A 16,372-nucleotide genomic window follows, 5' to 3' on the forward strand; every position below is an offset into this window, starting at 1 on the left:
AACATTTTCTTTCTTGGGCTCTAACCCCATCATCGCAGTGTCTGAGCCCCTCATTTATCCTCACCCCCTGGGCAGTGTTGTCGTCTGCCCTTTACAGATGGGCACAGAGAAACAAAGCAATTTGCCCAAAGTCACAGGGTACCTGTAGCCGAGCCCAGAATTGAACCCCTGGCCTTCGGAGTCTCAAGCTGGCACTCTAACCACTGAGCCATGCTTCCTCTTGATATAACTCATCATTTGAAGAGGACACAGTTTATGGAACAAAGGCAGATGAAAAAAAAGCTACCTGTCTGGATCGAAGTCCCCAAGGGGCCCCGCTGCACCTGGGCGCTGTTGCTCCAGGCGGTACTCTTCCCGGGCCTGCAGATACGCTCGCTCCAGAGCATCCTGCGTGTTCTTCAGCCTCGCAAATCCCTACGACGGGGGGCAACACATCAAAATGTGTGAGTCTGAGCTTTCGGCCCCCCTTGGTGTGGAATCCTTACACCAGATGACACACCCACGACGGCATCTGGCTAGGTCATGGGAGTGGGATTTTGAACCGCAGCCAGGCTGGGCCTGTGACTCCCTGGGGTAACAAAGCCAGGACCACACACACATGCAGCCATCACAGGTCCTCAGAGGAGATAAACTTGGAACCTTCAGAACCAGAAGCATGAGCCTCTGTCAACTGAGATAGAGGTTACTCCATTAGCTATGCACAAGTAGAAGGCTCTTATCCCCTCTGGGGCCACCCGTAAGAGGAAACAGGATCACACACACCAAATCAACATATTACGATGGTGCTAGGAACTATTTAGACATGCCCAGCACTGGCACCCCGTGGCACAGGAGGACTAGCTAAGTACAGCATTGCCGAACCTCCTCCCTGCTCCGCTGCCCTGTGTGCCTCCCGACGCGCAACGAAGAGCTCGTACGCTGAAGCTGGGGCCCGGCTGTGAAACTCCATGGCTGTGACTGTGGCATCACAGCAACAGGTCGCCACATCGCCCTGGCGTGACACCGCCCAGCATTGTGAGTCAACAGTACAGTGCCATGGCACTGAACAGCCTCAGGCCTGGTGACCCTGCTTTACTGGGGACACGCGGGGTCTTCTGCGTCAGACTGGAAGGGACTTCGAGAGGTCGTGTAGTCCAGTCCCCTGCACTCATGGCAGGACTAGGTATTATGTGCTTCAGCCTGCCCGGGGTTCTCAGTGACCGAATGGGCTGCATGCACGTGCCCGGCACTAGACACAACCGCCACTCCACGGATGCCTCCTGGAAATTCCTGGGATCTCAGAAAAGGGGCTAATAAGAGAAGCAGAAAGTAAAGCTGGGTGTACCGAGAGCTGGTCCTGCGGGGTCAGTCTTCCCATTTGGATCAATCCCTCGAAGGATTCCACCTGGATAGGAGGAATAAGGCATTAACTAACGTCCCATGGAGCTGACCTACGGGAAGGTAATTCTAATGGTCAATGGTTACAGCATTACAATAGAGCTTAACCTCTTATACCTGCCCCTCCTCTTCCTCATGGTTCCTTTCTTGTCCCCCATCCCTTGCTGGATTCTCCCCTAGAACTGACAAATTCAGCACACCCATTCCTCAAATATGAGTGGGTTTCGTTCCACACACCGTACTTTGCTCGCTCTGGACCCCACTTGCCTGCATCCCAAATTTCCTTGCCTGACCCGCCAAAGTCTGTGTCAGGGGATCCTCTGGAAACGGTCTCTCCGTAGAGGTACAGGTGTCAACCCCAGCCAAGCCGGTGAGTGCAGAATGAGCTGGAAAGGATGGAGCCTGGTCTCCTGGTGCTGACGATGGCCCTGGAAGAGGAAGACCAATGTAAGAAGATCCCAGCTGTGTCATCTCCCCTCTCTAGGTGACACCAGGACTAAGGGACCACCTCCATCCTAAGCACTACGGCAGGGACAAGCCACAGTCTCCAGATCTGACTCCAGAGCAGTGAGATCAAATACGTTCAGCTCACTCTCAGCAGCTCCCGATGAGTCAGAGAGCCCAGGTGAGAAGCATCTGGGTTTCAGTCTCTGGCTCACGTGCCAATCGGCAGATGGAATTCCTTGCGAATGAGCATCTGCCTTGGCCACGGGGCTGCACCAGGATGAACAATCAGCCCTGCTCGGCTCTCTTTGCTTCTCCCACGGCCGCTGAGAAGATGGTGGGGGATACTGAGAGCTGGTACAAATGGTGCCAACTCCATTGAGGTCCCTGGCATTGTGGCCGCTTGTGCCAGTGATGAATTGGGACCCAGGCCAACACTGGACCACGTCCTTCCCTTACAGAGACACGCAGGGACTGCACGTGGGCAGCACGGATGCAGCTGCAGCCACTGGGCAGGTGATGACAAGATGCTGCATGAGAGGGGTCCCAGCAATGGGTGGGCAGTACAGGCACGGGGTAGGGAGGGGCGCAAGGTGAATGGATCCTGCACACCAGAACGAGCAGCGTCTGCCAGAGCACAGTACCCCTACCACCATGCTGGAGTCCTGGGAGCTGGAGCATAGGCTAATGATGATAGACAGTATCTCCAGCTGCTGGTGGGTGGCATGCATCCAGATTCCTCTGCTGGCATTTGGTCTGGAGCTGTCCCCATCCGTGCTGCCCCAGTTGTGAACAGCTGGAGAACAGCAGGCGTAAGGGAGCAGCTTATTGCCATGCAGGAAGGACGGGGGTGGCAGAACGAGAGGAAAAGCAGCTGCATCAACAGACTCTCCAGTGCCTCAAACCCACCTTCATCCAGACCTGCTGGCAGGGCTGGAGCTGGGTTGGTGCTGAACTCTGCTCTCCGGGTCTGTGGGATGCTGAAAGCCATGACCTTGGAGCCATGGGCCACGGTCCCCATGTGAACGCTGTGGCTGGGCTTTGGCGGGTCAGCGTACAAGCTCACCTGAGGGGTGGGGAGAAAGCAGAGCAGAGAATTCAGGTCAATCCTGACACTGACCCTCCGCATCCAGAGGATCAGGCTTTCAGATACCAACTGATTCAGCTGGACAGCTTGTGGGAAGCACCAGCTCTTTGTGTTGCTTTAGCCTGGGGGATATTCTTACATGCTGGCCTTGGGGTAATGCTCTGCACTGCAGTAAAGGAGCTCCGGCTCCCATTCCCTGCTCTGATCTCCCACTGCCCAAGCGGGGAGAGGCTGAGAGCACCATGCACAGAGAGGGCTCATCTCGGGGGGTGTCTGTGACGTTGCACCACATAACACTTCATAGAAATATGCTTATGAACGTAAATATGACATAACTGGAATATGTTTTATGCTACATATACCATGTAACATATCTTTGCAAAGGTTATGTTCTACTGCGTGTTTTCAGCCTATTCGTATGCATGTAGCATGTTTATATCTGAAGTTATGAGCGTTGGCTCTAGGCTTGTATTTAAAGCGTTTGCTGTAGAGAGCACCTAAGGCAGATTTGGTCAACATAGTATGAAGGGGTTATTCAAGTAAATGGAAGTACTTGGCTAACAATGGACCTTGATAGACACCAATCCACATCTGAGCTTTCCTGGGAACATTCGGGCTAACATGTGGGCAATGGCTCGGCCTGTAGAGAACTGAGTCATGCATGGACATGTGACTTGCCCGTGTGACTCCAAAACTCCATCTTGTAGCTGTGATTCTACACAGGGGGAGAGAGGGGTTTCCACCCACAAGAGAGAGGCTATATAAGCCCCTGAAAATCCCTCCATTTTGTCTTCAGCTGTCTCAAGAGATAGCCTCTCCACCCCAAAGAGATGTCTGAAAGAAACTGGAACAAAGGACAGGAACTACAGGGAGTGTGAGTGATTGCTGGACCCAGACTAGGAGGAAGTCCAGTCTGTAAAAGAAGCAAATTGGAACATCTCCGAGGGTGAGATTTACCTGCATTTAAGTTTCTTACTGTATTAGGCTTAGACTTGCGCGTTTTCTTTTATTTTGCTTGGTAATTCACTTTGTTCTGCCTGTTATTACTTGGAACCACTTAAATCCTACTTCTTGTATTTAATAAAATCACTTTTTACTTATTAATTAACCCAGAGCAAGTATTAATACCTGGGGGAGCAAACAGCTGTTCATCTCTCTCTATCAGTGTTATAGAGGGCAAACAATATATGAGTTTACCCCGTATAAGCTTTATACAGAGTAAAACAGATTTATTTGGGGTTTGGATCCCATTGGGAACTGGGTGTCTGGGGTTGGTGACAGGAGCACTTCTTAAGCCTGCAGCTTTTGGGGGACGTGGTTCAGACCTGGGTCTGTGTTTGTAGCAGGCTAGCGTGTCTGTCATGACCAGGCAGGGCTCTGAAGTCCCAAATGGCCAGGGAAAACGGGCTTAGAGGTGGTCCTAGCACATCAGGTGGCAGTCCAACGGGGTTTCTGTGACCCAACCTGTCACAGTGTCTAGCAGCACCAGCTGTGGGATTCTGTCACACTAGGAGCCAGCTCCAGCACTAACCATTTTGCTGCCCTAAGCTACTGCTCATCCTGCCTCTCACATTGCTAGTGGGGTTTCTGAGGGACTGCAGGAGTCTCACCCAGCCTTCCTGAGCCAGGAGAGCAGAGACTAGTAAACACCAGCTCAGTCTGGCCCTACCACCCCTTATGTTGCCCTAGAAGACCTCGATCTCTACCTCAAGGAACAGCAAATGCAGCATATTCTCAGAACATCAGTGCAGGGCTAATGACTGGGGTAGGTGCATCAGGGTGGATGGGATGGATGCGGACAAGAGTGTAATACAGGACTCAGAAGATGTGTATTTACACGTACACTCAAATCTATGCTAGCCCACATGCACAAAACTGCATGCACACACATATCCACCTTGACACGTCCATTAAGATTTTGGGCACATAAAGCGCTGAAAGCAGAAATCTCTCCCCGAACTATTTTCCAGCCAAACTCTTTCTTTGGCTCCCTTGTTATCCCGGAAGGAGCAACAAGGATACCCATACTAGTTGGCACCAGGATACCCATGTTGGTTGGCAGCGCCTCTCTTTTAAGTTGCACTTCACATCCTCACAATAAAATGCAATCCATTCAGAAAAAGTATCATAGCCTCAGCACCGAGGCACTTATCTCTGCCTTCTTCCTCCTGGGCCCCTTTCCCAGCTCTCATCTCTCCTCTGCTGGCAGAGGACGTAGGGGATTACTGAAATCCAGCACCATCTGCTCACTCCCATGCTGTGAAGCATGGCTCAGAACCCATCTCCTCCTGCCCCACGTTAGCCAAGATCTGGGAGGAGTTTTCCCCAAAGCTCTTCCTTTCATTCCATTTTTGGTAGCAAATCTCTCCTCATATGGCAGGCATTCCCATTCCATACCCCTAACCATTTTTGTTGCCCTTTTCTGAACCTTTTCCAATTCCAATATATCGTTTTTGAGATGGGGAGACCACATCTGCACACAGTATTCAAGATGTGGGCATACCATGGATTTATATAGATATTTTATGTCTTATTATTTATCCCTTTCTTAATGATTCCCAACATTCTGTTCGCTTTTTTGACTGTCGCTGCACATTGAGTGGATGTTTTCAGAGAACCATCCACGATGACTCCAAGATCCCTTTCTTGAGTGGTAACAGCTAATTTAGACCCCATCATTTTATATGCTTAGCTGGTATTATGTTTTCCAATGTGCACTCCTTTGCATTTATCAACATTGAATTTCATCTGCCATTTTGTTGCCCAGTCACCCAGTTTTGTGAGATCCCTTTGTAGCTCTTCGCACTCTGCTTTGGATTGAACTATCTTGAGTAGTTTTGTATCATCTGCAACTTTTGCCACCTCACTGTTTACCCCTTTTTCCAGATCATTTATGAATATGTTGAATAGGACTGGGCCCGGTACAGACCTCTGGGGGACACCATTATTTATCTCTCTCCATTCTGAAAACTGACTATTTATTCCTACCCTTTATTTCCTATCTTTTAACCAGTTCCCAATCCATGAGAGGACCTTCCCTCTTATCCCATGACAGCTTACTTTGCTTAAGAGCTTTTGGTGAGGGACCCTGTCAAAGGCTTTCTGAAAAACTAAATACACTGTATCCACGGGATCCCCCTTGTCCACATGCTTGTTGACCCCCTCAAAGAAATCTAGTAGATTGGTGAGGCATGATTTCCCTTTACAAAAACCATGTTGACTCTTCCCCAACAAATCATGTTCATCGATGTGTCTGACAATTCTGTTCTTTACTATAGTTTCAAGCAGTTTGCCTGGTACTGAATTTAGGCCTGTAATTGCCAGGATTGCCTCTGGAGCAATCCTTTTTAAAAAATTGGTGTCAAATTAGCTATCCTCCAGTCATCCAGTACAGAAGCTGATTTAAATGATAGGTTACAGACCACAGTTAGCAGTTCTGCAATTTCACATTTGAGTTCCTTCAGAACTCTTGGATGAATGCCATCTGGTCCTGGTGACTTCTCCAGATTTGTCACCTAAAAAGAATGGCTCAGGTTTGGGAAGCTCCCTCACATCCTCAGCCGTGAAGACTGATTCATTTAGTTTCTCCGCAATGGCCTTATCGTCCTTGAGTGCGCCTTCAGCATCTCAATCATCCAGTGGCCCAAATGGTTGTTTAGCAGGCTTCTTGCTGCTAATGTATGTTAGGATATAGATATTCAAGCCTGTCTGTAAAGACCTATAGTTTAAGAATTTAGGTGTATGTTTATCATTTAGCTAGTTATAGAGGTATAAAAGAAAGAATCTGTGTAAGGGCCTTCTCTCACCGTGACAGTCTGAGGCCCTGTTCTTAGGCCAAGGCCTTTGGCTAAGCAACAGAGGCAGCTATAAGCTGGGAAGCGACCGGTCACTTCCTCACATTCCAAACTAGTCATATTGAAATAAGGCAATCTGGAATAAGGCTGTTGGAAAGGTGATCCGATCTATCACCTCCAGAGAAAGGGAAGAGCCTAGAAGATGTAAAAGGAAATTTAGTTTGGTAGTTTTTCTCTCTGGTAAGAACTCAATTTATCAGTAGACACAGCTGGGAAACCCTTATGTCTTTATAGAGGTAGTTGTGAAATCCTCACTTCTGTATTGTTTTGTCATTATAGTTCCCCCTTTACTATTGTTTATTTGCATGGTCTCTGTCTGGTTCTGTGATTGTTTCCGTCTGCTGTATAATTAATTTTGCCAGGTGTAAACTAATTAAGGTGGTGGGATATAATTGGTTAGCTAATCATGTTACAATATGTTAGGATTGGTTAGGTAAATTTCAGTAGAATGATTGATTAAGGTATAGCTAAGAATATTACTATATAAATTTGGGGAAAACAGGAAGTAAGTTGGGATTCGAAAATAAGGAAAAAGGAACTTGGATTTAAGCTTGCTGGAAGGTCACCCCAATAAACATTGAATTGTTTGCACCTTCGGACTTTGGGTATTGTTGCTCTCTGTTTATGCGAGAAGGACCAGGGAAGTGAGAGGGTAAAGGAATAAGGGAGGTCAGACTAGATGATCATAATGGTCCCTTCTGATCTAAATATCTATGAATCTATAAGCCCCCTAACAATGTACTTAAAATGGTTTTGCTATTACTTTATGAGGCTTTAGCTAGCTGTTCTTGAAATTCTTTTTTGGCCTTCCTAACTATATTTTTACACTTCATTTGCCAGAGTTTATGCTCCTTTCCATTTTCCTTAATGGGATTTAACTTCCACTTTTTAAAGCATGCCTTTTTGCCTCTCACTGCTTCTTGTACGTTGTTTACGTTGGTGGCACTATTTTGGTTCTCTTACTAAGTTTTTTAATTCGGGGTATACATTTATGTTGAGCCTCTATGATGGTGTCTTTAAAAAGTTTCCATGCAGCTTGCAGGGATTTCACTATGGGCACTGTACCTTTTAATTTCTGTTTAACTAACGTCCTCATTTTTGTGTAGTTGCCCTTTCTGAAATGAATTGCTCCTGTGGTGGGCTGTTGTGATGTTTTCCCCGCCACAGGGATGTTAAATTTAATTATATTATGGTCACTATTACCAAGCGATTCAGCTATATTCACTTCTGGGACCAGATCCTGTACTTCACTTAGGACTAAATCAAGAATTGCCTCTCCTCTGATGGGTTCCAGGACCAGCTGCTGAAAGAAGCAGTCATTTAAGGTGTCAAGAAACTTTATCTCTGCATCCCATCCTGGAGGTGACATGTACCCAGTCAATAATGGGGATAATTGATTATTGAGTTTTTTATTTTTATAGCCTCTCGAATCTCCCGGAGCATTTCAGTCACTATCACCATCCTGATCAGGTGGTCAGTAGTACATCTCTGCTGCTATATTCTTATTGCTCAGGTATGTAATTACTATCCATAGAGATTCTATGGTACAGCTGTATTGGCCATGGTGAGCAGCTTGCTCGGAACTCGTCGGGCTTCTGCTTCAATTAGCAGCCATCCCGGAGCCTGCCCCACAGAGCAGAAATCGATGCATTTCTCTCCATGCGGAGTTGGTGGCTAAAGTGCAGTTTACAGGTCAAAACTGCTCCAAGTTCTCCAACGCAGCCCCTGGCTAGTGCGATGGGCAGAGTCCACGAGTTTCAGCAGATGCTTCATTCCCAGCTAGATAGCCTTGTTGCTGGAGAGGTGCATGCTGGGAGTTGGAGCTAGAGATGGGCAAAATTTTTTGCAGCAAATAGTAAATTTGCTGAAAAATGCATTGGGGGGGCGGGATTGAAACTATTCGCAAATTCAGGTCAAATTTGACGAATAGTTTGAGCCAAAAAAAAGAATTTGGAAACGTTTGTGAAACGAATCGTTCCAACGTTTAGTTTTGAATCAACAATGAAAAGTTTTGTGCACCCTCGATTCATTATTTTTTCTTTGGGTTTTTCATTTCAGTGAGAAAACCTGGAAAAAAAATCAGTTTTGATTGGAAACTAACCAAATTCTTTTTCTGTATTTTTCGGTTTCGCCCCCAAACAAAAATAATCAGTTGTTTGCCCAGCTCGCTCCTCTTCATACGTTTTAGCCATGGAGCGTTGCCTGGAACCAGCAACATGAGAGAGCAGTCACTCAACACACGTCAGACACGAAGGAGGACGCACAGCACCGAACCTAATTACTGAGGGGAAGAAGAGAGTATACAAGGCGTGGATCTACATTGAAAAGGAATGCATCGTATCCCAGGAGCTCACACAAATACATAACTGCATGTGAATCCTCATACAATTACACATTCACAAAAGCATGCACATGTTCCCCTGGACAGGTCTTTCTGGCTTTGAGAATCATTCATTCAGGAGGCAGGACCAGTACCGTGTGAGATAGGTGACACCCCCATAGGACAGGCAGTGGATTACAAAAGGCAAATGTTTTCCAGCACTAGTCACGTTAGGCAGTTTGCGAGCCACCCACTGGCTGGAGAGGGCTGGCTCAGCTCATTCATCAGCTGTACAACCAACGTGTCCGGGGAGGGGACAAACCCAGAGGGGAGGTGAATGTGCTGAATGGATTTGTCCTTGCGAACAGCCAGCCCCGTCGGGTCGGTGCCAGCCAGTTTTATGCCGGAACGCAGCAAGAGACCGGCTCTTGGGAATGGAAATGGAAAGAATTTGTGACTTGTACAGCCAGAAAACATATTTACCGCATTTATTTATAACAGAGACTGGGGGACTTGCACGCACATAGCAAGAGACGTTGCCTGGCTCAGAGTGTATACAATCTAAAGAGACGAGACAGACAAAAGGTGGGAGATTATTATCCGCACTTTAATACGGGAAATCGAGGCAGAGAGAGATTGAAAGTGACCCGCCCCCAGCCACGGGGTGAGCCAGCGTCAGAGCAGGGAATAGAACCTACAGCTCAGCGCCTTACCCACAAGACCATCTTTCTTCCCCTAATTTGTCTGCCTCTAATTTCAACAGGTGGCTTCTATTCTAATTTGGGACTGACTGGAAGGATTGTTTAGTGCCAGAATGAGACCCGTGGACTGTCACGGTGTTGTGAGCAGAGGGAAGGCACCTGTCCCAAAGCCAGTGGGACAGCCCTGATTCACAGCCTGTAAGACAATTAGAGTCTCGAGTTCACCTGGGAGCATGCCTTACTCAGCAACACAAGATGATGGAGGGAGGAAGTGCGGGCCAGTGGTTATGACACTAGCAGAGATGCGGGAGAACTAGGTTCAAGTCCCTCCTCCGTTACTGACTCTCCTGTATGACCTTGGGCAAGTCACTTAGCCTCTCTGTGCTCAGTCTCCCATCTGTACAATGGGTATAACAGCCCTGCCCTACCTCACAGAGGCGTTGTGAGGATAAACACGTTAAAGATTGTGAGGGGCATACTACAGAGAAGGACGGCATGGAAGTACCTAAGATAGATGACTTCAGCGCACTATCGACACCACATCAGCGTCGAGATAACACAGTGCGATAACCCGGGACACACAACATTATGCCATTGCTTGGACACAAATACTGCAGGGGCACCGGGTGATGACTGCATCCTGTAATGCACAGTCCAATGTCCCCCACCCACAAATGCATGATGGCTGCTCTAGGCGATCCATTAGCTGAAGAGAGAAGCCTTCATGCTCTGATGATCAAAGATAAGAACTTGAAACAGAAAGAAAAGAAAAGCGCTCTGGAGATTAGAGAGATACACATTTGATTTGCGGGAAAAGACCCAGGGTGGGGGCCCACGACCAAGACACTTGGTGACCTGCCTGCAAATGCTACGGCACTCCCACCATATAGCCTAAGCTCCCAGCAATTGGAAGTTCCCACCATCCTTACAGACTTTTCCGCCTCCGGAAACAGAGGGGTGTGTGTGCCTGGGAACATGCATGTTTTTATATATAAATACACACACTAGCTAATCGCTTGCAGTGATTCAGAAAGCCTCGGCAGGTGCCAGCAAGACCTTTCGGGCTAATAAAATAGTCACTGACTACGATAAGTCATAGGCTTAAGAGCCTAATTCTTTCTTACTTAAAGACACACTGCAGTGCTCCTCCAAAAGGGGTCCACAGGGAATGCATAGCAGGTCCTGCTCTCTGTTCGTTTCGGCCAAACCTTCAGTCTTAAGCTGGCTTCCATGTTTGCACCCACGATCAGGGCCTTAGATCTGTTCAGGCATTTATATTACACTCATCACTGGTGGAGCTGAGACCCCTAGTGATCTACCTGACCTAAAGTGCTGACCCAAAACACCCCCCCTCTCTTCACACCCCAATTCTTTTCACCTGCAATTTGTGTGCACAACAAATGGAGGCTAGCGTTTGTAAATCTGTCTCTTTCGGTCTTACTTCTAACCAGCAAGCCCTTTCCCTTAAGGGGACTAAGGGATGGCTTCCCCAGAGGGATGAGGGGGCTGGCGGTACTGATCCTATGTAGAATTCTGACAAAGAAGCGATGCTCTCTGCTGGTGATGAGTTCTGGTCTATAATAAAGCTAATGCGACTTTCCCTATATTGAGGGTTAGTCTTTCCGAAGGGTTAGAACAAGGAATTGGGAGTCAGGACTCCTGGGTTCTTTCCCAGCTCTGACTGAGCTGTGTAACTTTGGGCAAGTCACTTGGGGCCTGATTTTCAGCAGTGCTGAGCGCCAGCAACTGCGATGGACAGCTGGAGGGGTGGGGGGTTCAGCTCTTCCGTAAATCAGGTCCTTCACTTTCTCCGTGTCTCCGTTCCTCTGTGTGTAGAGTGGGGAGAACCCCTACCTCAAGAGCGGAGGTTTAATGTCTAATTTGAGATCCTCACAGGGCGGGTGCTGAAACAGCGCAAAGCATTATTACAGGCCACTTCACCTTGAGCAGAGCGGAGCTGCTCCTTCATGTTTGTAGCACTGCTGGAGGCTACACTTCAGTCCCTCCAGCCCCTGAGTTCACCAATAAGCCTTCCCCGTGTGATGCAGAGGAGAGAGTGTATTGCTGATCAACCGGAAAGCCTGGAGACTCGCGCTGGGTGCTGCCCTGTCGCTTTAAGAGCTGGATGGATTCTCTGGGAAAAAGCGGTTCCACCCCATATCTACAGGCTGCCAAACCCATTATCCTGGGGGGACCCCCAGGCTGGGCTCCAGACAGGGGAGCGCCAGATGAACAGCTTTTCAGGGGATCAGCCCTCACCCGCACCTGTCTGCCTGCAGGGCCATGGTGCTGAAAGAGGCCCCCTCTCTCCCCAGCCAGCCGGGGCCTGGGAGCGGGTACACGGTGATCCCGCGGCTGGGAGGCTGTAGTGCAGAGTGACAGCACCCACCTGAGCCCAGGGAGCTCCCGGCACGTGAGATGCTGCACTGACATGTGTCACCCCTCGTTGCGTCGCACCGTAGTGCCAGAGGGAGGTGTGCCAGGCAAGCCACGATGACAGCCCCAAGCCCTGCAGGGGAGCACGGGCCTTCACCAGGCCTGAGGGGGCCTTGCAGACAGAGCAGAAGAGGGAGGGATGTGCTCTGCTTAGGGATGGTACCCTGCTCCCGCTTCCAAACCCTGTTCACCGATAGACCCTTCACCCCACAGAGGCCCCCACTCTCAGAGGGCGTCTCCCCATCACCCCAAGCCTAGCTCGTCACTTGCCCTTCTACCCCCTCATTACCAGACAACGTCCTCTCTAACAAGCCCTGTCCACCCACCACCTCCCTGCACAGTCATGGCTGGGCTCCCCTCCAAGCTGCATTCACAGACGGACTGCCCCCTCCAGACACACAGAGCATCCTCCACGCTGAGCTCCACTCACACCTCTCACCTGTGCCTCCCTCCCAATTCCAGCTCCCAGACCGACCCTCCTCACCCAGCCTGCGCCACATCCCAGACAGGCCATCCCCTCTCCGAGCGCGTCCGCACAGCCTCTCCCCTCCCCTAGAACGATCACAGCACGCAGATTGCTACCAGCTCTCTCCGCCGCAGCTTTGCTCCCGTCCTGCCGGGTGGTGCGTCCCGCCGCACTACCTTCTACAGCGGCGCACGGCAAAGAGCAACTGTGGCCCTGGCTGGCGTGTGTCTGCGCATGTGCGTAAGGCACTGCATGGGAGGCTAAAAGGGGACAGGTGGCCCCAAAGCTAGGAGGACAGGGTTGCTTGGAGCTAGCCTTTGCTTGGAGCATAGCTGCACCCCAGAATGCCAGGGAGCAGCGAGAGGAAGGATTGCCCAGTGGTTTGGGCACTAGCCTGTGCGACAGACCCAGACCAGGAAGATACAGGAGTCTGGTGGAAGGCAAATATATTGGCTACTGGACGAACAGGTTTCTGTTCCCTGAGTGACCAGAGCAGGGCCTGCCCTAGAGCAATCAGGAGCCTGCCAGAACCAATTAAGACAGGCAAGCTAATCAAGACACCTGGAGCCAATTAAGAACTTTCTAGATTCAGTTATGGCAGGCAGGCTAATCAGGACACCTCGTTTAAAAAGGACCTCCCATCAGTTAGTAGGGGGGCATGCCAGGAGCAGGGAGTGAGAAGGTATGCTGCAGGAGGAGTGAAGAGTTCAAGCGTGATCAGGCTTCAGGAGGAAGATCCTGCAGTGAGGACAAAGAAGGTGCTGGAGGAAGGCCTTGGGGAAGTAGCCCAGGGAGTTGTAGCTGTCACGCAGCTGATAGAGGGAACACTGTGGACAGCTGCTATCCACAGGGCCCTGGGCTGGAACCTGGTGTAGAGGGTGGGCCCGGGTTCCCCGCAACTCCTGATTAGACACAGGAGGAGTTGACCTGGTCTGTGAGAAACACCAGAAGGGAAGGTCTAAATGGGAGAGGGATCTGCTCTGTCCCCAACCCTCTAGGTAGGACACAGAGACTGCAGGGATTGTTCTCCATTTCCCCCATGCTGGCCAGTGATGAGGTTAGCTGAGTGGATGGGCAGGTTTGAGCCACTAGCAAGAGTGGCCAAACTGAGAGCTGCCGTGAATCTCTGAGGCAAGCAAATCCACCAATAAGTGCGGGACCCACTGAGGCAGAGGAGGAACTTAGTCACACCTGGGACTTGAGAGATCCAGGTTCAGTTTCCTGCTCTTCTGCCATGGAAGTTCTGTGGACAGGAGGTCAGACTTGACCGTCACAATTCCGGTCTTGGAATCTAGGATGTGGGCAAGTCACTATTGAAATTAATGGAGCTGTAACCAGCTGAGGATCTGGTTTTCTGTCCCTCAGTGTCCCATATGTGAAATGGGGATAACAGCACTGGTCTGCCACCCATGGCTGTTGTGAAGACAAATACATTAAAGAGTGTGAAGTGCTATGGCAGGGGTGGGCAAACTACGGCCCACAGGCCACATCCGGCCCATCAGAGCTTTTAATCCAGCCCTCAGCCCTAGCTGGGGAGTGGGGTCGGAGGCTTGCCCTGCTCCGCGTGGCTCCCGGGAAGCATCCGGCATGACCCCCCTCTGGCTCCTACGTAGTAGGTGGAGGCATGGTCAGGTGGCTCTGCACGCTGCCCCATCTGCAGGCGCCCCGCAGCTCCCATTGGCCGGGAACGGCACCTGCGGATGGGACAGCGTGCAGAGCCACCTGGCCGCACCTCCACGTAGGAGCCGTATGGGGAACATACTTCCAGGAGCTGCTTGAGGTAAGCGCTGCCCAGAGCCTGAGCCCCTCCCGTGCCCTAATCCCCTACCCCTGCCCTGATCCCCCTTCCATGCTCTGAACCCCTCGATCCCAGCCTAGAGCCCCCTCTTGTATCGCAAACCCCTTATTCCTGGCCCCACCCCAGAGCCCACACCCCCAGCTGGAGCTCTTACACCCCCCCCCCCGACACACACATATCCCAACCGCCTGCCCCAGCCCGAACTCCTCATTTCTGGGACCCCACCAGAGCTTGCACCCCCAGATGGAGCCCTCACCCCCTCCTGCACCCCACCCCCCATTTCGTGAGCATTCATGGCCTGCCATACAATTTCCATACCCCAATGTGGCCCTCGGGCCAAAAAGTTTGCCCACCCCTGTGCTCTGGTGATGGGGGACAGAGAAGTACTTTAGATAGAGTGAAAGAGCAGGGCTGCACCTGCAGCAGACCATTTGCCTAATCAATGGCAGGAAAGACCGTGTATTACTCATTGGCTCCGGCTACACATGAAGCAAGGAAACAACTGCAGGGGGCAGCCCCCGTGTCTTAGCGCATCTGCACACAGCATGCGCCTTACAGCTGCGGTTTCACCCGGGCACAACACCACAAGGGGCAGGGTACCGGAGAACCAGCCCTGCCGTCTCTGCGAAGGTTCCCGACTGCGAACTCCTGGGCTAGAATATCCATGGCAAGTGAACATAGCAGAAGCACGCTTCCGACTGCACGTGAACGGGCATGGGTGTGTTTTTGCAACAGGCAACCAGCTTCAGTGGTGTCTCTTTTCTGGCCCGACGAGGGCAGCGGGGCTTGGCCTTGAACAGGAAGGGAAGGAGGAGGGGGGGAGACGGGAAGCTTTGCAACATGACATTGCGCCAGATTTCGACTTCCCTTCTCCCGGCGCTGCACTAGCTAAACCGCAGCTCAGGGGCTCCCCAGAAAGAGGAAAGAAGCAAGAGGCAGCGTGCGAGGACGCTGCGAATTCAAAGCTTGGGCCGTTGGAAGGGGAGTAGAGATGGGGCCTTTTTGCTGGGGGAGCAACTAACCCTCCATGTGCGTGTGTGGTGTCAGACTAACCAGACCCAGGGGTATTGGGATGGAAATCAGACTGCTGCCCTAGCTGAGGTGTGGGTATGAATCCATTCAGCTCAGATTTATATTAACCCTGGAGACAGACCGCCTCATAAGCAGGCAAGCTGAGGCGACAGATTCTGAACCTCAGAGGAAATCCAAGCTTCAACCAGTTACAGGCCATGCTGGCAATTTGGCAGGAGCCCGATCCTCAGAACTGCACCTGAGTTGCATAAACTGGAGCAGCTCGCAGCCACCCTCTCTGGTTTGTGGAGGTACGGCCTGGGAAGGCTAACGATCCCTGCATGCAGTGCCCCTGCTTGCTCCTCGAGCATCTACAAGGACAAACCTGGCCGGATGAAAAGGGAACCAACCACAGCATCCACCCTGCTCTCAAACCACAAGTGAATCTCTTCAGAAGCTCAGAAGAGCTTGGGTAATTTATTCCGTAATTTCCTGGCTGCCTTGGCACTTTCTGCTTCTGGCTCGGATCAGGGCTGCCACAATATCATAAAAAGGGTAGGTCTTGAGCAATCTCTGGCCAGAAGGCAGCGTGTTCCAGTGGCTGGAGTGCTGGACTGAGAGGCAAGAGACTGAGGTTCTATACCCTGCTGTGTGACCATGGGGAGTCACTTCACCTCCCTGTGCTTGGTTTTCCCTAGCTGTAAACCAGAGAGAATGATACCTCCCCATCTTAAATTTTATTACTATTTTAAAATCTCACACGCAGCCTGCTCTTGGGAGCCTGCCGGCCCAATGTGACAGCCCCAAAAGCACATAGGGAGAAACATCTGCAATGAGGGGTGCTTATCCCAATATCTGGCCTGTTTCAGGCTCCCTGG

The 16,372-nt window shown here is 50.6% G+C and overlaps 1 protein-coding gene across 6 annotated transcripts in view; it reads right to left on the reverse strand.

Annotated features, from left to right (window-relative positions):
* Positions 1-16,372, reverse strand: part of AKNA (AT-hook transcription factor) — a 73,076-nt gene that overhangs the window by 23,986 nt on the left and 32,718 nt on the right. For all 6 annotated transcript variants that reach the window (XM_037879825.2, XM_043530332.1, XM_037879823.2 and 3 more), the window contains 4 exons: positions 2,731-2,887; positions 1,645-1,805; positions 1,325-1,384; positions 287-414 (listed from right to left, as the gene is read on the reverse strand). In XM_037879825.2, the coding sequence (XP_037735753.1) occupies positions 287-414; positions 1,325-1,384; positions 1,645-1,805; positions 2,731-2,887 (506 nt within the window). The remainder of the gene's footprint in view (positions 1-286; positions 415-1,324; positions 1,385-1,644; positions 1,806-2,730; positions 2,888-16,372) is intronic.

This window comes from Chelonia mydas, chromosome 16 (assembly GCF_015237465.2).
Source record: "Chelonia mydas isolate rCheMyd1 chromosome 16, rCheMyd1.pri.v2, whole genome shotgun sequence".
NCBI classification, from domain to species: domain Eukaryota; kingdom Metazoa; phylum Chordata; order Testudines; family Cheloniidae; genus Chelonia; species Chelonia mydas.